The sequence below is a fragment of the Hyaena hyaena genome, unplaced genomic scaffold, assembly GCF_003009895.1.
Source record: "Hyaena hyaena isolate Hyena2069 unplaced genomic scaffold, ASM300989v1 scaffold_224, whole genome shotgun sequence".
NCBI lineage: Eukaryota > Metazoa > Chordata > Mammalia > Carnivora > Hyaenidae > Hyaena > Hyaena hyaena.
The window spans coordinates 134,851-153,904 of NW_024080854.1; the positions used below are offsets into that span (position 1 = coordinate 134,851).

Genomic DNA, 19,054 nt, shown 5'->3' on the forward strand with positions numbered 1-19,054 from the left:
ATATACACTGCATATTACATTAAAATATATGCTATATATAGATGAAATCTATAAAGATAAACATTTAAAATATTAACGAGGGCACCTGGGTGGCTCAGTCGGTTAAGCATCCAACTTTTGATACCAGTTCAGATCGTGATCTCACAGTTGTGGGATTGAGCCCTGTGTTGGGCTCTGCGCTGAACGTGGAGCCTGCTTGAGATTCTCTCTCCATCTCATGCTTCTCCTCCTCACCTCTAAATAAATAAATAAATAAATATTAATGGGTTACATCTGGGTGGTGGGAATACTAGAACATTATTTTCTTCACTATACTTTTTTGTGCTTTAAATGTTGGTACAATGAACAGGGCTTACGTTTATAATCACAACAATGGAACAAAACCATGGAGTTTTAACCACCACTTCTTAGAAACATACAATATGTTTACATTCAGGTATGCAGAGGCTAGAGGTTTTTATGTTTTTATAGATTGTCCAGTATTTAGTTGTTACATGTATAGCAACAAAGATTTCTCAGCCTACAAACGTCAGCAGATAATAATATCTCAAAGAGATGTGTGCAGAAGTCAACTCCATTGGTTAGTTCTCTCCTGCAGGGCAGCAAACCAACTAGGCAAGGGTCACTGAAACACTGGGATTTACTTAAAACAGGGAGTGTACACAACGAATGCCTACTGTGTGAATTATTCAGTTTGGCCTCAAGCAACAATACATTGGTAAAAAGTGGCTTAAGCAATAAAGATTTACTGTTTCACAGAACATGAAATCCAGAAGGGGGTGGGTTCCAAATCTAGTTAACTCAGTAGCTCAGCAATTTCAGGATTCTGGGTCAGCTCTCCTTTGACTTTCTTGGCTTCCTCCTTCTGGTTAGCACTGAACATCACTGCCTCACATGAGAACTTCTGAAGGCAGGGAAAGCAGGGCATTCTCCCCTCACTCCATCTCTCTTTTTTCCAGGGATTCAAATCTTTCCCTGAACTGAATTTCCTTACCAGACAGCTTCCTACATTTTATTGGCTACACTGTGACAGTTCTGTGTAAGGAAAAATGGCAGAGGGTTGGGGGGGGGAGGGGGGAGGGAACTATAGTTGAAAGAAAATAGCAGAGCCACCCCTAAACTGAAAATGGAGAGGAGGATTACCATTATTGTCCTAGACCAACAGTGTCCAGTAGAATTTAATGTGAGCCACAATGCAAAATCCTGAGTAGACTTTGACTAAAAAGAAGCCTTCATTTTCTCCTTCATGAATGAGCTAAAACATTGATAAGCAACAGTGCCTCCCATGAGCTAGAATTAGAAGTACCAAGGGTGCATCTGGGAGTATTCTGACAAAGACACCTTAGTTATGGAACTTGGACTTTGAATTCCTAAGTTATGGTTCTAGATATGATCCTGCCTATCTGTGTGGTCTTAATGGAGTCATTGGCTTATCTGGGCTTATCTGCCACAGCTTCCTCATCTTAAAACAGGTGGTTCTTTAAAATGTCCTTTGAATTCTGGTACTACATGATTTTATACTACTATTCAACTGGGACTTTCCCAGCCCTTTATCTGACACCAGCAACTTGGGCCAGTGACACATGGAAAGTTATTCAGAAGGGTACACTTTCTGATGCCATGGGGCAAAATACACTTTTAGAGGGAAAGAAAGAGGACAAGCCATAGTGGCTTGTCATTCATTCATAGTAAGTATTACAGGACACCAAATATGTGCCCTAGTGATTCTAGACGGAATAAGAGAGAATAAGAAGTAGTCTCTGCTGTCAGTAAGCTTACAATCTAGTGGGAAGATAATATAGATAAGTAGATATACAATTACCTAATGCACAGAGAATACCAGGACAGAGGAAGATGAAGCCATATGCTGGAGCACCTAGCCCCACTGAGGGGAGATGACAGAACCTCGCTAGAGGAAGTGATACCCAAGGGAAGCCAGGAAGAAAAGTACTTGGTTGGTCCTCGTGGTACTATGGGAAATTGCCTGGCCTACAGGACATCTCACCTTATAATTTATTTGCTTTTCTTCTTTTTTCTGACATACTGTTTTTCTATTCCTCTCTTCAGTGCATTTGTCCAGATGTCTGTATGTCTGGGACCAGGTGTGAGAGAGAACCACAGAGAAACTCTTGCAGCAAACTGACAGTTTCTATTTCAGATCTTTCTACCACCTCCACTACCATCACTTCCACTACTACCACCACCACTTCTACCTTCATTCTCACCTCTCAACACCACCACCATCATCACTACCACTTTTCAACGCCTCCATCATTACCACCACCATTACCATCGTCACCATCAATATTCTCACTACTACCTCAATGTCTTCATTGTCACCTCTACCACCAAGAGCACCACTTCTGCCACCATCAAAAATATACACAAGTAAGCCTTGTTTTAACTAATCCCAAAAGTGTGTATAAAATCTGAGCTAATATAATGAACAAATTAGGGGATGTTATTTGCTTTTCCCAACTATTCAATGTACAGCAACCTTAAGTAGTTAAGTTTCCCCAGTATTTTTTATATATGCGTGGTTTATAAACTTTTTTTTTTTAATTTGAGAGAGAGAGAGTGCGCAATAGGGGGAGAGGAGCAGAGGAAGAGAGAGAGAGAATCTTAGGCAGACTCCATGCTCAGCACAGAGGCTGATGTAGGGCTCGATCCCATGACTCTGGGATCGCGACCTGAGCCAAAATCAAGAGTTGGACTCTCAACCAACTGAGCCATCCAGGCATCCCAGTTTACAAATATCTTAACTGCCCAGATCTCTTTAGGAATATACTTGTTTTAAGAAGCAAGGCATATCAGAGACAGGGTTTTCATGCTGAGAAAGAGGACACACATAGTAAGCTGAAAAGGTCTCTTTCCTTGTTCACTAAATTATTGAGAAGAATTTTGGGGCACCTGGGTGGCTCAGTCGGTTGGGTGTCCAACTTCAGCTCAGGTTATGATCTTGTGGTAGGTGGGTTCGAGCCCCATGTCAGGCTCTGTGCTGACAGCTCTGAGCCTGGAGGCTGCTTCAGATTCTGTGTCTCCCTCTCTCTCTGCCCCTCCCCTGCTTGTACTCTCTCTCTCTCAAATAAACATTAAAAAATTATTGAGAAGAGTTTTTTAGCATACACAAATCTACTCAACATTAAGCAGTTTTAGTTATTTGATCATATGTCAGTGACTGTAAAGATGGAAGTTAATTCTATCAATAGTACTCCTATATACAAATAATAATCTATATATAAAATTTTGATTCATATATTTATATACTTAACTTACATATTTTATGTGAATACATTTGCATACACAAATATATAATACTTATAAAGGTGATCAGTGTATATTACTATTATAAATATCCTTCCCTAATCATGAAACTTAGGTTATAGACTGAAGTACGCTGTAAAAATGATTACAAATTTCTCTCATCCTTGTGTACACATCCCTTGCACATCCCTTGCTTGCTATATGAATGTGCTACTCTTCTTATCAAGAAGAGTAAGAAGAGTCTATTTCCCCACTCCTTGACTCTTGACTCTGGGTTGGTCGCGTGACTTACTTCGCTATTGGGATATTAACAAATGTGACGCAAATAGAGGTTTGAAAAATGCATGCACTTTGGGGTTTGGCCTCTCTTGCTGATTTGGGAACTCTGCCACCACCACCATATGATCTAATCAGAGCTGGCCTGCTGGAGGATAACAGATCATGTGGAGCAGAGATGAGCTAGTCTAGCTGAGGCCCTTATGAGATCAAGCAGCTCACCAGTGACCAGATATATTAGAGACCATCCTAGACCATCCAGCCCCAGCTGAGCTGACCAAAGCCGAAAGAGCCACTCAGTCAACAGACTACCAACTCATGAGAAACAATAAAGTGTTTATTGTTTTAAGCAAAAAATTTTGTTAGCAAAAGCTAACTGATACTGATACAGGAATCACACAGTATGGAGTTTATTAGAGCCACAGTTGCCCCAAATATGATTTCTTCATTTTCTTCCAATTCTAAGAGCTCTGATTCTCTTTCATTATTAAGCTTCCTTTCTCAGTTATGGTCTTTACAGAAGAAAGGGGGTAGGGAATAAAGGTAGAAAAAATGAGGGATGGTGTTAAGAGTGAGGAGGAACAGGAGATGTGAATTACAGCGGTGATGGTGACACCAAAAAGAGAGGTCACTACAACTCATACATTGGTGGCTAACTTCCTGGGAGAAGTTCACTCTGTAAAATCAGAATCTCCATGAAACTCCCTGGCACTGACCCCAGATGTCCCTATGTTCAATTGCAAACGCACATTCTAAAATTCCCCTTCTGTTCCATTCCTTAGCTCCTCTCAATCTTTTTCACTATCCCAAATATGGTTTTCTATTTGATCTTCAAAGTCCAGATCATCCTTAAGCTTTAGGCAAGATTGAATTCACTTGTTCAAATGATGTCTTCAGGGAACTGTCTCTCTATCTTTGTCTCTAGGTTCTGCTTTCCTCTGTGCTGGCCTCATTGTATCCCTTAATCCCTGACCTATTTTGTAGGTCCTAGAGTTGAGTGGTGACAACTGTCAGTTATGTCTCCTCTTCTTTGGGGGACCAAACCTTCCTCCCCTTCCCCACCATTACCCTAATCACATGAAAGGCACCGAGAGTCATCCAATTTCCCAAGTCAAAAACTTGGAAGTTATCCCCGACTTCTCTGTTAGTCTCCACATCTAACAGATCCAAAAGCCAAGTCATTTCTAGCCCACCTGTGTCTTTGGAATTGGTTTTCCCTCTCCATGGCCATTGCCACTGTGTGTCGTCCTGCACTGTTACATGTCATGGAAGAAGAAAACTTCTTCCTAACCAGTCTTTGTTTTGCTTCCTACAAACCATCCTCCATGCCTGAAGTAATCTAAGAAAAAATGTAAGTTTGAGTGTAGCCTTCCCTGCTTAAAAAATTTGGTTATGGGGGTAGATGGCTGGCTCAGTAGAGCCTGTGACTCTTGATCTCAGGGTTGTGAGTTGGAGCCCCATGTTGGGTGTAGAGATTACTTAAAAAATAAAATCTTAAAAAAAAAAGGTTTGTAACTTTGAATGTACCTTGTATGTATGTATGTAACTTGTATAAACTGCTTTATAAAACTGGGGTACAAACATGATCCTATTTCATGATTTTTCCAGTCAGTCACTTGAACCCCTTGCTGGCTGGTTGGTAGAGAGCCTAGTTAACTTGGGAGTTCCCTAGAAACAGAGCCTGAGCTAGGGATAAGTGTCATTATTTTAGGGGCCTCTCCTCCCCGCCACTGGGGCGTGGCTGTGCTCGCCTTAACTCAGTCTGTCTGGCAGGTCTACAATACAGAGTCTTGGGGCAGGAGATTGGGACTTGGTGTCTTTCCTCCCAAGAGGCCCAGAGCTCCTTGGGCAAATTGCTGTACCCAGTGACAAATGCTGCCTACCTGGGGTCTCAAAGAGGGACCTTAATCCAGTCATAAAAGATTCATGCAGAGGTAAAAAACACAAATCTCTGTAGGAACCTGAAGCCTGACAGACACGGCAGAGGCCACTCAAAACAATCCATTCTTACAAGGCAGGAATTTGGCACTGACAGTTCCCACAACTTTGGAACTCTTCAGGAGCCCAAAATTTTAATTTTTATGTGAAACATTCTGATTTTAAACTGTCAGCTTGATTTTTTTTTTTTAGGCAAGAAAATCAAAACTTGTCTGGGGCCTTATCTGGCCCAGGGGCTATCAGTTTGTGAATGTGGTTTTATGCCCTAAATCCTAGAACAATGAATGCCCCTTGGTCCCATATTTGCATAACTATGGGGCCACTGCAAAGAATTGGGACTGACAAAGATCAGCTGTGAACTGACTACGAAAGGTTCCCTTACTTCAGGACAGTCTAAAGTCCTTTATCGTAGCCTATTGTGGCCTCCCCGACCTGGCTCTAGCCTTCTCTGGGGCTTGCTACTCCCTGACTCCCCCACACTGTCTCACACCTCAGGGCCTCTGTGTTCACTGGGGTATTCCAGAGGCCCCTACTTTGAGTTATCTAATCAACACTTGGACTCTCCTTCAAGATGGGGCTCAAGCACCCCTTCCCCTGGACAACCTTCCTTCCCCCAATCTCCGCTTTCTCACCCGCTTACTCCAGGGTTTAGAGGGGTACCCCACTGCCCTAAGGTTTTCTTTACAGGTCTGTTGCCCCACCCGACGTAACCCCTAGAGGGCAGGACCCTGGGTTTCTTTCATCACCTCTGTATCCTCATTGCCTCATAGAGTATCCACGCTATAGTGCAGATTGGAGGAATGGGCATCCAATTTGAAAAACAATGATGGTTGCCTTTCACATGCCAGAAACCCACTGGCAAAGAACTGGTAATTTATTTTGAGAGAAGTTGAAACTTATTTAAGGGGGGAGGGGGTAACCTCTGCATACTTTCATTTTTAAAATGACCACACATTTGTGAAATATTTGTTGCAAAGAAGTAAGTTTTTATATTTCCCCAGCTTTGGACATAACTGCGTTCTGTGAATTCTAGAACTGAAGAATGGCTAAACTGACTCCTCGCACCAGCCCCCTCCCCCACCCCCCCAAACCTCAAAAGTTCTCAGGGCTCTTACAGTAGGGACTGCTGGCTGCCTCGACGGGGAGAGGAAACCTGCCCCTCTAAATGAAACAGCACTTGTACAGAGGCGGCGGCCTACGTTGGCAGAGCGAGCAGCCACAGTCGAAAGACCCTTTGAATAATTCGCTCTGAAATTGACTGAGGCTGGTAGAAGTGTAAACTGAAACTCCAGAGGCTAACCCTAAGCGGTTACATTTTCTCGACCAAAAGGTTTCCCAGCCCTGTCACTCATTCCTGCTTTCTCTCTCTCCCCAACGCGCACACACACACACATTTGGATGGACCGCTGCACTTGACGTTGAGCCTGTCTCCTACCTGAAGTGGGGCACCTCGGAAAGCCGCGAGGTTGGCGTTTCATTCATAATATACGACCTCAAGGGAGGAGGGAGGCAGGGACAAGAGCCTTTCATCTCTGCTACTTAAAATCCCAGCAGCGCAGCCGAAAAGGAAAATGAGCTGGGAGTGAGCGGCATCGGGGCAAGTACGGCACGATAACGGTACGCGCGAGCGCGTCAGAGGCCCGCCCGCCGGCTATTTATACCGCGTAGATTATGCAATCTGGCTTCAGCCATTCATGCCCGGACTGGGACGCCCCGTGCCGGGGGGTGTGGGGGGAGTATCATTCCCGGGCGTCGGGTCAGTTTCTAAGTTTGCATCATCCCCTTCATTACGAGAGCTTGGGTTTCCATTCCTGCCTGCTGGTCTTGGGGGAGACAGCTGGGCTACAAACTCACTTGGCACACGCGACCGCTTACTTAAACATAATAAAGGCACCGGGACGCTGAGGCGCGGCCGCGCGGCGCGCGGGACTGGGCTCGGGGCAGACCGGAAGGAACTGATAAACCCAGCGCTAATGATACCCGCTCCCTCCCCCGTCGGAAGTGTCCTCCGGGCGCCGGTCATTGACAAATACCGAAGGGGCAGAATGGGGGTGAGGCGAGGACAGGCCTGCGCGCAGCTGCGCTCCTCCAGGGCGGGGAGGGAGAACGCCGCGACGGTGGGGGGTTTCTGTCGCGCGGGTCGGGAGATACAAACCTCAGGGCATAGCAGAGTCCTCCCCAAATCACCCCTGCCCCGCGCGCGCCCCGTGGGGGCTGGGGGGGGTGATTTATCAGATTGCACCCACAACCCCACCGGGGGGAGATCTACACTCGCGGCCCTACCGGACCCGGGTGAGGTGGGAGAACGCAGAGAGGGGGCGAAGGACGCGAAAGAGAGAGCGGATCTTCCAGAAAGATAAAATGTCGGCTTCTCTCGGCGCCAGCGCAGGGCGGTAGGGAGCGGGGGCTGCTGCCGGTTTCCGAGTGAAACCAGACCTGCGGGTCTACTGAGCATGCCCGTCCAGGGGCCTCCGAGGGTCGCTCCGGTTCCGCGCTCCGGGCTTTCGGGGAGGCCGGCGGAAGGACCCGAGTGAGGTGGGGGAGTGATTCCCCGCCCCGGACTCCGGTTTAAGGCGTGAGAAGGCGGGGGTCCGCCTGGGGGCTCCTCTGGGTGTGCGTGAAGTTGTGAGAAGATCGATTCTACTTTTGAAGCTGTACGATCTCGCTCTAAGTCGGCATCATTGAATTGATCGCGTTCCAAGCTATCCGCTCCGTTCTGCTGCTTGTGGGGGGAGAGACACGGATGTGGGTATTTAGCTTTCAGTAATGTCATTAAGTTAAAGCCCTAAATCCATGATACTCTGATAACCATTCTGTAGACTTGGATAGCACCCTGCTATTCAGATCAATAAACACATCTGAGTTATTCGCTCAGTACTGCCATTCATTCTATGGAGCTGCAGGAGTCACAGTTAGTAATTGAGGGGGAGGACCAAGAGGTGACCTGCTGGGAACATTTCCATCAAAAGCCCTTGTGGGTGATGAACAAGGCAGAAGAGAACTGGAAGGATTTCTTTAGAGGAACATGAAGGCCCTTGAGTGAAGCCGGTGGCATTTGGTAATACAATTGGCTACAGAGAAGAAAGGGTTGCCATTGATCTATTTGCAGTGCGCTGCTTAACACGGTACCTTCACTGTATAGCCATTTATTCTTCCCAGCAATCCTACATTGTGGGTATTATCCTGACACTACAGATGCTGAACCCAAAGCTCAAAGAACCTAAGGACCCTGCTGGAATCTGGCATCAGGGCATCCAAGTGGGGACCTGGTGACTCCTGAACTTTAGAATGTTCTGCTTTGCTCCTCTGGCTGCCAGGTCTGCCATCTGGGACAGTCATTCACTGCTATTAGCAAGGAGCTGGATTAATGAGTGGTGATGACACCAATTCACTTGCCTACCTGCAGAAATTAATTCATCTCACCTGCCACCTTGCCATTTGGGCACTCTGAAACTGGAGGGTGGAGCCGCAGAGATGCCCATTGGGTGGACACTTTTGACATGGACAAATGTCTGTTCCTGGAGGTTCAGGAATGACTGAATGGGGTCTCTTTCAGCACCTCCAGGAGAAAAGCAATGATCAAAGGTGAGAACTGGATAGATGTCTTAGCCTTATGGGGATTTAGAGAACAATGAGATCCTCCTTTGTTCAGTGCTTTCTCATAAACTCTCAATGGCCCCAAACCCAAGAAAGACAAGATTGGCCTTGGTAGCCCTGTTTTATAAAGAAACTGAAGAATTGCTAAAAGTCTCACTCAAGGTTTCAGAGCTGCTAGGAAAAAACAGAACCCAGGCATTCCTCCCAACTAGTTCTTTTCAGCACCACACACCAGCACTCAGCATCAAAGGTGGGTAAACAATCCAGATCCACAAAAATCATGGCTGTGATCAGCATGAACCTAGGGTAAACCTCTAGTTTCTCCTTGACTCGGGGTGACACTCTTTGGAACACTTGTAGCTCTCCAAATGCATTTATATACCCCTTAGGTATACTACATTTGAGGCATATATTTGATCTCTTAATTTGTTCCATGGTCGCTATTTACTTAAAATTTCTGCATGTTCTCTTGGCACATTCAGGAGGATGGAAAAGTCTACTGTGCTTGGAGAGCAGGAAGGAGCAGGGGCTGAATCTCTGGCTTTCTAGCAAGACCCTCGGAAGGAAATACTGAACTGCTATGTAATTTCTGGGACCTACTGCAGAGTAAAAATATGGAGCCCCTTGTCACAACACTGTAAAGAATTTCAAAATTGCAACAGCAGAGGGGCGCCTAGGTGGCTCAGTTGGTTAAACATCTGACTTCACCTCAGGTCAGGATCTCCCCCTTTGTGGGTTTGAACCCCACATGGGTCTCTGTGCTGACAGCTAGGTGCCTGGAGCCTACTTCGGATTGTGTCTCCTTCTCCCTCTGCCTTTCCCTGATCGCACTCTGATTCTCTCTCTCAAAAGTAAATAAACGTTAAGGAAAAAAATTTTTTTTAATTAAAAAAACAAACAAACAGCAACAGCAGACACTCAAACCAAGAGCCCTGTGTAACAGGACAGGTTGCATGCCAAGGAAGCCAGCCCTGTCCATTGCCCAGAAAATGCTGCTTTGGAGAGCATGGGCCCACCCAGCCCCATGGTCCCAGGCCAAGGCAAGAAAAATCGTTTAAAGACAAAAGGGGGAGGGGGTGCGGAGGCGGAATCCAGAAGCTCTCCATCTCCCCATCTGTGCCAAAGCCCACTGGGCTGGCACACTCTGTCCCAGTAACTATGGCCTTCAAGGACCTGGGACAAGAGGAATCCTCCACCAACATTCGAGAGGTTTACGAAATAATTTTAAAAATGTATTTGGGCTTACCTTTTAACCCGAGGAAGTCCATCATTTCTATTGAAATGCAAATGTTTCTGGGCTGGGCTGTGTTGGATTTACTTTTTTTTTAAATGTACAAATGATTCCTCAGAAGCGCCCGTTCCTCTAGCAAGACAAAGATCACAAGATTCACGTGAAATTGGAGAGAAAAAAAAAAAGCCTCTGCCATTCAGAACCCGGGCAATAGCACCTGTGCCGCCCCCACCCTCCGGCCCCACCATTGAGGGTACTTGGTCCTCTGAGCCAGAGCACCCCTCGGGGCCTCCCCTGATCTCCACGTCTTCGCCCCCGCCCCCCACTATTTTTAATCCAGGGGTTTAGACATAGGGAGGGAACCAAACCGGAGCCAGATGTGTGCGAGTCCCTGGCTCCCGCCTCCTCCCTCTTCTCGGGCATCTTAAAACCCGGAACGTTGGCGAAAGCGGATCCGGAGCTAGACAGACGCCGCACAAACAACTCCGCTCCGGGCTCCACCGGGAGTGGAAGTCTGGAGGGAGGGGGAAAGGAAGCCGGGCATGCTCAGTGGGCGGGACAAAGTTGTTTTTTTTTTTTCTCCTTTTTTTTTTTTCTTTTGGTCGCAAGTAGGAAGCTTTTTGCACTCCACCACCTCTGGCCGCTGGGAAGACGTCATCGCTTCCGCCCTACTTCCTCCTCCTGTTGGCGGCGGTGAGAATCCAATATGGAGTAAATCGGTGGAGTCGAGAGATGGGGCTCGGACGGGGCGCCCTGCACCACCTCCCAGGCGCACCTCCCCCGGCTGCCGACCGCTCCCCGGAACCGTGATTGGCCCGGCCCCCGGGGGCGACCCTGGACCGAGCCCCCACCCCCGGCCGGCCCTCGTCTCCTCCTCCTCTCAGCAGTCCCCGCCGCTCCACGGCGCGCTTGTTTTTCTCCTCCTCTCCCCCACCGCCGTCCCCTGCCCAAATCTCTCCCCCTCGGCCCGCAGCCGAGCCCCCGGAGCCCCTCCTGCCTCGCCCGCGGCGCTGCGGCGCTCACCCCTCCCGCAGCTTGCCTTTGCACCCCTTCCCCAAACCTCACCTCGCGTTGCTGTCGCCCAGCTTCCCCTTCTGCCTTCTGCGGCGCCCCCTTCATCTCTTGCCGCTCCCCCTCCCCAACCAAATCAGGCGATCTTCGGAGATGTGAAGAAGGGGGGCGAACGGACAGGAAGATGAAGGGAGCAAAGCTGCCCGCCGCGGGACAGGCGTCTAGGTGAACAGGAAAATGACCGAAGAAACACACCCGGACGAGTAAGTTTGGCCGCGGGGTGGGAAGAGGGTGCCCCGCGGGGGCAGCATGGGGGCCGGGGTTGAGGACGCAGGCGGGGACGCTGGTTGGGTGAACTTGGCGTGGGGTGCAGCGACTCGCTGGCCTGTGGGCTTCGGGATGCGAGATTTCCCCTCTTGTTGTTGAAATGAGGAGGGGGCAAAGACTGCTCTGGGCCGGCGGGGGTGCGCCTTGGGTCGGCCGGCTGGTGGCCACGGCGGGGGCCAAGGGCGAGCGGGTGACCTCCGGGCGGTCCCCGCACCCTCTCCGGGGACTCACAAACACCCCCTCCCCCCCGAAATCTTTGGCTGCGGGAGCCCAAGACCTGACACCCCCGCTCCGGCTTCCTGGGGTCAGTGGGTTTTCACTTGGTGACTTTGTGACTCCTGCCCCGCTGCTCGCCCCCTTCCTCCCCGGTCTCTTAGGGAGCCCACTGGGGCCGAGGCTCCGCCATTTCGTTTTCTTGAATCGCTCTCATTTGCATACCACATTTTCATTCATAAAAACACGGCGGAGCGAGGGGAAGACCGGGCGCGGACTGCGCGGGGGTCTGCGTGAGCCCGGATCCCCCCACCACCGGCGGGTCATCGTGCCGGAGCCTCCGGAGGGGTCCCACGGCGCGTGTGAGCGTGTGTGCACGCGCTTGTGGGCTCGGGACAGGCTCCCCGCGGGGTCGGGGCCGCTCGGGGGCGGATCCGAGTCGTGTGCGGCGGGGGCGGGCGGGAGCGTGCGGGGCAACGTGCTGCGGGCCAGTGAGTGTGTGTGTATGTCTGTGTGTGCATTCGTGTGTGTGTGTTTGTGTGCGCGTGCACAGGCATGCGTGCCCGGCCCGCGAGCCCGAGGGGAAACAATGCTCGGGGCGCTCGGCTAGAGGGACTCCGGGGCTGGCCCATCGCCCTCCGCGGGATGGGTGCTTTTTTTTTTTTTTTTTTCCAGCCGCAGGCCAAGGTGAGGCTCCTTCCAGCCTTGCGGTCGTGAAATCGGGTTTGGCTTTCTCCCATCCCCGCCCGAGGCATTTCCAATAGCGGGAGAAGCGGAGGCAGAGCTTCTGCGCCCCGCGCCTGAGGTCGTCCGCTTCGGGTCCGAGTGGTCACCGCACGGTGGCTATTGCTGCTGCTCAGTGGCTGTGCCCGCCACCAGCCACTTCTTTTTTTTTTTTTTTTTGTGAATAAGACGCTCTCCTTTATTGTCACATGATATCCTTCCCCTCCTCCCCTGCACATTCATAAATCCGGAGACTGCCTCGGCTCCTTTCATTCAGAGCTGCCATTAGCCAAGGTAGCAGTGGAGCTGGCTTGGGCGCAAAAAGCCGGTTGGCAGCCGCCCGGACGCGCCCTGGGGGGAGGCCCAGAGAGTGTCTTTGGGGGGAGTAGGGACTTCGGGTAGCTGGTCTCCAGGCCCCGGGTCTTTTGCCCCTGCGAGCATTGACGGTGCAGTGAGGGGAAGTGACTCAGGGTTGGGTGACGGGGAGAGCTTTTCTTGCAGCAGGTGACAGAATGCTGTGCTCTACTCTTAAGAATCTACTTCACTTTTTTTTTTTTTTTTTTTTTTAAATGTCCCTTTATCCTTTGGCGTCTGCTATTGCCAGGCTGGGCGGGAGGGGGTGTTGAGAGGGTTGGTGTTTGGGAAAGGGAATTTCTTTCCTGTGGTCCCCAGAGATCTTTGACTGCAGTAACCCCTGGTCTGCCAGAGACCTGCAGCTAGAGAGCATGCCGCCTTGTGTGCATGTTGCTGCCCTCCCACCATCTATGCTGGTCTTTCTAGTTTAGATATTTTGCTTTGCCTTCATAGACTGTATTCTTGAAACGGTAAAATGAAAAAAAAAAGTTACACTTGTAGGGCTGACATATGGAGGGGAAGAAATATGCTGCTGGGCCTTCCCCCACTTTGGGGCTTGACTAATGAGCAAGTCTTTTTCTGGATCCTCCTTTGTCCTTGCATACAGAAATAGTAGTAGCAAGGAGGGATGGTTGCCTTTCTCTGGTCTTGGGGATTCTTGTTGAAGATTGGTTCTACTTGCCCTGCGTTGAGTGGGTTTCTTGGCTCCGTCTCTTGGGAATACTGGCTTGGGTTCTCCCTTTTCACCGCAGCATGTTAGCTTTGCATTGTACCCCATCTTGTATCCAAAGCAAAAGGATTTGGGGAGGGATCACCAGCAAGAAATGACTACCTCTGGGGCGCCTGGGTGGCTTAGTCGGTTAAGCGTCCGACTTTTGCTTGGGTCATGATCTCGCAGTTCGTGGGTTCGAGCCCTGCGTAGGGCTCTTTGCTGACTGCCAGCTCAGAGCCTGGAGTCTGTTTCAGTCTGTGACTCCCTCTCTTTCTGACCCTCCCGTGCTCACACTGTCTCTCTCTCTCTCCTAGAAATAAATACAAATATTAAAAAAAAAAAAAAAAAGAAATGACTACCTCTATTTCCTGCTTTAGAGAAGCTCAGCAGGGAACTGACTGCCCCCACTGCTGTCAGAAGCCCATTTAAGACTATGGGTATTTGAGGACAGGTTCTGGTTTCAGTTCGAAAATCAGAAAGCTGTGGCGCCTTAGCCCACTGCAGAAGTGGCCTTCACAGGATTACTTTTAATGCAATGACCTTGGCATGAGACATGAAATGTAAGCTTGTCAGAAAACAGGCTTCATGGGCTGTAAACTGCCATTTGTGGACACTGTCCATAATATTGTTCCAGTTCTTATGTAACGACCCAGCTGAAAAATTCCTTTTAAATGTTAGTGCCTAGAAGAAGGTGTCTGGGTTACACAGCTTTGCTGTGATTGCTTTATTGTTATTGTGGGGTTCTGTCCGGAAGCTCCAAGCTAAAATCATTGCTTGATTATAGTAGTCATACTAGCCTAGGTCTTTGCTAGATTTATTTACTCCTCCTCTGTATGAATCTTGATCTTTTATTTTCTCTTCAAATAGCTCTATGTTTTGAGTTCCTGCAGATACCTTTTAGAAGTAGACAAAGTATGTTACATATAAAGAGAATTGGTGACCTCAAACTGGAGACCTATGGGAGATATATTTATGCTTTGGGTAAAATAGATAGTCCATATATATTTCAGGTTTTTCTTAAATGATACATATATATAAATGTTACATTTAGCATCACAGTACAATGAGTCAGAATCTTGCAACTGGCAAAATGGTGCCTGATTAAAAAAAATAATGTTTTGTCTTCTAATGCTCTTTTCCATATCAGTTTAAAACTCCTCTAGTAAATATATGGTAGTTCAGGAAAGCTCGTCCTCTCTTTTTGCAGATTGCCCTAAAAAATAGCTTCTGTATAGAAAATACTCTGACCATTGTCTAATTCTACTCCAGCTGGAAATGCATGTTAACATTTATAGTTCTACCAATTTTTTGTATAATTCAAAAGTAAAAAGCATCAACACATGATTGAAAATGATCTTTTGTACATAAGAGTGGAAAATTTTTTAAGTCATATACATTTTTTCAGTTTCTTTAAAGCATTTGATTATGGCCGTGAATGGTGTGGGAATTCATAGGCAAAATGAAGAAACCCTTCTCAAGCGAGCTTAACTGAGGAGACATGGAGTGCTATTGAGCTATTTTGTTCCTCTCATAAACTCTTCTCTGAACCACATATCTCACTGAGAATGGACTTGTAGTTTTGTCCTTAGTCCTGTTTTTCCTAATATTGAAAGGTCTCTCTGTAAAAGAAAAAAAAAAAAACTTAAATATTTTTGTTGAACCATTTCAAAGAAATCAGACATCAGAACACCTTATATCTAGATATTTTAGCTTATTTCCTAAACGATGAAGATGTGTTCTGTGAAACCACAATACTGTCATCACATTTACAAAGTTAAGAGTCATTCCCTGATGTCTTTAACATTCAGCCCAATTGACTGAAAAATGTCTTTCACAACTCTCATTTCAGCCAGGTGCTGATGAAAGAACCTGAGTTAAATATATTTAATTTATACTTAAGGCTCAAGGCTCAGCCATTTGCTCACTTTCTGATCTAAGGCAAGTTACTTACATACCATCTTGGTTTTATCTGAGTGAATAAAATGGGAGTAAATATTACCAGTCTCCTTGAGTTGTTGTGAAAATTAAATGAGATAGCCCATGTAAAGCTTACCTTCAGCACCAGGCATAAAACAGATGTTTGGTATTGGCTCCTTGCTGGTGCTCAGATAGATTTCTTACAGGCTCAGCTTGTTAATTTTCACAGAGCCCAATGAAAGAATGCATTTAACTGATGAGGAAGCTTAAATAAAGTTGCTTGCCTAAGATAGCAAACATTTTTTATAGCACTTGACTCATTTATTCTTCTCAACAATCCCCTGAGGTAGATATGATATTCTTACCCCCATTTATAGATGGGGAAACTGAGGCCCGGAGAAGTTGAGTAACTTGTCCAAGGTCATATTAGTAAGTGAAGGAGCTGGGATGTGACTCTAGCAATCTGGCTCAGGAGGGGCTGTTTTTAACCATCATGAGGTACTGTCTCAGAAGAGGACAGGGTGGTCAGCCTTAGTCATTCTGACTTCCGAGCTCACACTGTTTCTGTCAGTCTGTCCCTGTTTCTTTGGTATTGGTGGCAGTCTGTCATGCCATAATTTTTTCCACTTCCCTTATCTTCCCTGAAAATGCTATGAGGCACATACTGAATTAAAGTGAATTTAGGCTCACATACTGAGCCTCGGTGGCTCACTCGGTTGAGTGTCTGACTCCTGATTTTGGCTCAGGTCATGATCCCAGAATCCTGGGATCAAGCCCTACCTCAGGCTCTGCACTGAATGTGGAATGTGCTTAAGATTCTCTTTCCTCCTCTCTCTCTGCTCCTTTCCTCTGCTCACGCTCTCTCTCTCAAATAAAACAAAAGCAAATTTAAATACACATGGGCTTGAAAAATCTATGATACACCTTCAGATAATAATATGAATTCAGAGCTGGTTACTGTTGGATGTTAGCTGTACATTTATTGAAATAACAGTTGTGTAAATTATACCTCGTACAATAAGTATTGATCCAGTTTCTTTGCATCAGCCTTAAAAAAGGGATGTTTCAGGATGCCTGCTTGGCTCTGTCCATTAATCCTCCAACTTGATTTTGGCTCAGGTCATGATCTCAGGGTTTGTGAGATCAAGCCTGGGGTTGGGCTCTATGCTGACAGTGCTGAGTTTGCTTGGGATTCTCTCTCTCTCTCAAAACTAATAAATAAATAAACTTTTTTTTTAAAGGGGATATTTCTACTCCACATGAACAGAATCCTTAAATGTTAAAAACATGGAGTTGACTATGCAGATTTGGAGTCTTGGTCCATTCATCAGAAGATCTTGAAAGCAAGACAAACAAAACAAAACAAAACAAAACTTGGAAAGACCTTAACAAGTCTGTAAGCCAAGACATCATTGTATAAAGTTAAGTGCCTACTTTGAGGCCCTCCATCTTTCTAGGTGGTGGGCTTGGACTTCTCTCCATCTGCTAGGCTTGTATCCACAGAGATTTAGCAAGTGCTTTCTCTTTTCTAGCTATGGCTGATCCTCTCTGCTTTCCACTTCCTTTAGCCAAATAAAACATATACAAAGTGAATCAATACAAACACCAAGACTGTTCTGCCTGAATAGTCTGTTTGCTCGTGCTCTTCATTCTGAAATTTTCTTCCTTCCCTTCAATAAGTGAAATTCTGTTCATTGCCACCAACCAGTTCTGTGCCCATTTCTTTTATGAGGTCCTCCTAGACTCTCGTCACCCCGGATCTTCAAGTCAAAACTGAGGACTTTGTAGAGCATTTTCCCCCACACTGTGTGGCAGTTATTACCAGTTAGTGTTAGGCTTATACGCAGCTACATTCTTACTAGGATATGAGCTTTTTGGATTCAGGATTACCTCTCAACTGCCTTGTTTTCTAGCTGTTAGCTCAATACTGTTGGTCACGTTGCTTTGTAAATGTCTGTTGACTTTTAAAAAATGGATTTAATTATTTTAAAATGCTTTGCCCCCACCAACAAATGCAGAATGCAACAATCACAGTCAGTTGTCAATTGTATTTGGTTAACTTGCGGTGTGTATAAGCCCCTTCTGAGAAACACCATGCTCACAGATAGCCCTTGGCTCATTTTGTAGAAATTGGGAGCAGAACTACTTGGTAGTAGTGATCTGTGTTGGATAACTCAAAACCATTGCGATTCCAGTCACTGTTGTAGGAGTTGGGAAGTGGAAGATCGTGGGTACAATAAGCCAGGGCCTGTGTTTCTGCCCCTGCAGGAGAATCTCCGCAGAAAACACAGTAGTAACAGTTTGCAGTCTTGCAGTCACTGCAGGGTCCTGATGGAGTCTTAACACTTGAAGTTGGAGACAGCTGTGCTGATGAACACCAATATTGGCACAGTCCCTGTATTCCCAGGCTGAACACAAATACAGAGTCTTAACAGCAGAATCCTCAGAAACCAATGAGATGATAATAGAGGGAGAGTAGCATGTCTTGGTGTGTGTGGTTATTTTGACTTGTTTTTCAATAAAAATGAGGCTGTTGGTGTTGTTTTGAGATGCAGCCCTATTCTTGTAAATGTTTTTTAAACAATACTTAAGGCTAGAACATTGATGATTTTTTTTTAAAAGGCATTTTCTGGGGCTTTTAGTCACTGGTATAGAAGGAATATTTACACTCGTTCACACAGTGCCCAGTGGAGCAAAATGCATTTTCTGTGTGCTTGCTCTAAGTGGGCTTGAAGAATTGTTACCATGGCTTGACATGTGTCCCCTGTCATGGGAAGGAAGGCAGGCCAGATTCTTAGGAAAACACTTGATAGTAACTGGCATAGGAGTTCAGTAATTAAGTAACAGCTGTTGTATAACTAATTTCTCAGGTGATCTTTGATAGCAGTGTGTTCACATGTGGCATATCACACCCAAGGTAGCGAATTGTGCTTGTGTTATTTATGCTACTCTCAAAGGGTACTTTAATTATTTTAAAACCAAATTTCTGCCTTTGCATTCACTCAGAGTGCAGAGGTAAAGAAATGGATCCTGACTTCATCCTAGCATTGAGAGCTGGAGATTAGAACAAGGGCAGCTTCTAAAATGTATGGCTTTGGCTCCCGTGTGTACTGAAATAATCATTTTTCAAACCTGGTTGTTTTCATTCTTAGATATAGTCCCTTTGGTCCGTTCCTAAGTGCTTAAACTTAATTATCAGGTTAAGTTTTTTAATTGTCTTTCCTAGTTCATCTGGTAATGACATCTTTGTCTTCTCGTTTTCATTACTTATTTCTTTCTTTTTCTCCTTGGCATTGCTGTGGCTCCGGCTCCCAGTATTGATTTTTCAGATACGCACTACTTATTTTGTATTTGCATCCCACCCTGAGAATACACCAAGAAGGTTGGCACGTCTGCCCTTCTAAGTGTGGGAATAATAGCTTATTAACCCTTAAGCCCATAACCTTGCAGAGTGCGAAGCACTTAGTAGGCTTTCTGCAAATGTTTATTGA

At 46.5% G+C, this 19,054-nt stretch overlaps 2 protein-coding genes across 3 annotated transcripts in view; one reads left to right on the forward strand and one right to left on the reverse strand.

The window, feature by feature from the left end:
• Positions 1-208: 208 nt before the first annotated feature.
• Positions 209-10,431, reverse strand: LOC120239060 (phosphatase and actin regulator 4A-like). 2 transcript variants are annotated; one of them, XR_005530357.1, is made up of 3 exons: positions 10,322-10,431; positions 6,914-8,200; positions 209-236 (listed from the first exon to the last, which is right to left on the reverse strand). XR_005530357.1 is itself a non-coding variant. In XM_039243159.1 (2 exons), the coding sequence occupies exon 2, from the start codon at positions 7,931-7,933 to the stop codon at positions 7,163-7,165; it is 771 nt and encodes a 256-aa protein (XP_039099090.1). In that variant the 5' UTR covers positions 7,934-8,200; positions 10,322-10,431; the 3' UTR covers positions 6,608-7,162. The 2 variants fall into 2 exon arrangements, 1 of the variants encoding a protein (XP_039099090.1); XM_039243159.1 differs by lacking the exon at positions 209-236 and having other exon boundaries at positions 6,608-8,200.
• Positions 10,432-10,985: 554 nt separating this feature from the next.
• SPRED2 (sprouty related EVH1 domain containing 2) overlaps positions 10,986-19,054 on the forward strand; it is a 111,464-nt gene continuing 103,395 nt past the window's right edge. The window contains exon 1 of the mRNA XM_039243173.1: positions 10,986-11,580. Coding sequence (XP_039099104.1) covers positions 11,555-11,580 — 26 coding nt within the window. The 5' untranslated portion in view covers positions 10,986-11,554. The remainder of the gene's footprint in view (positions 11,581-19,054) is intronic.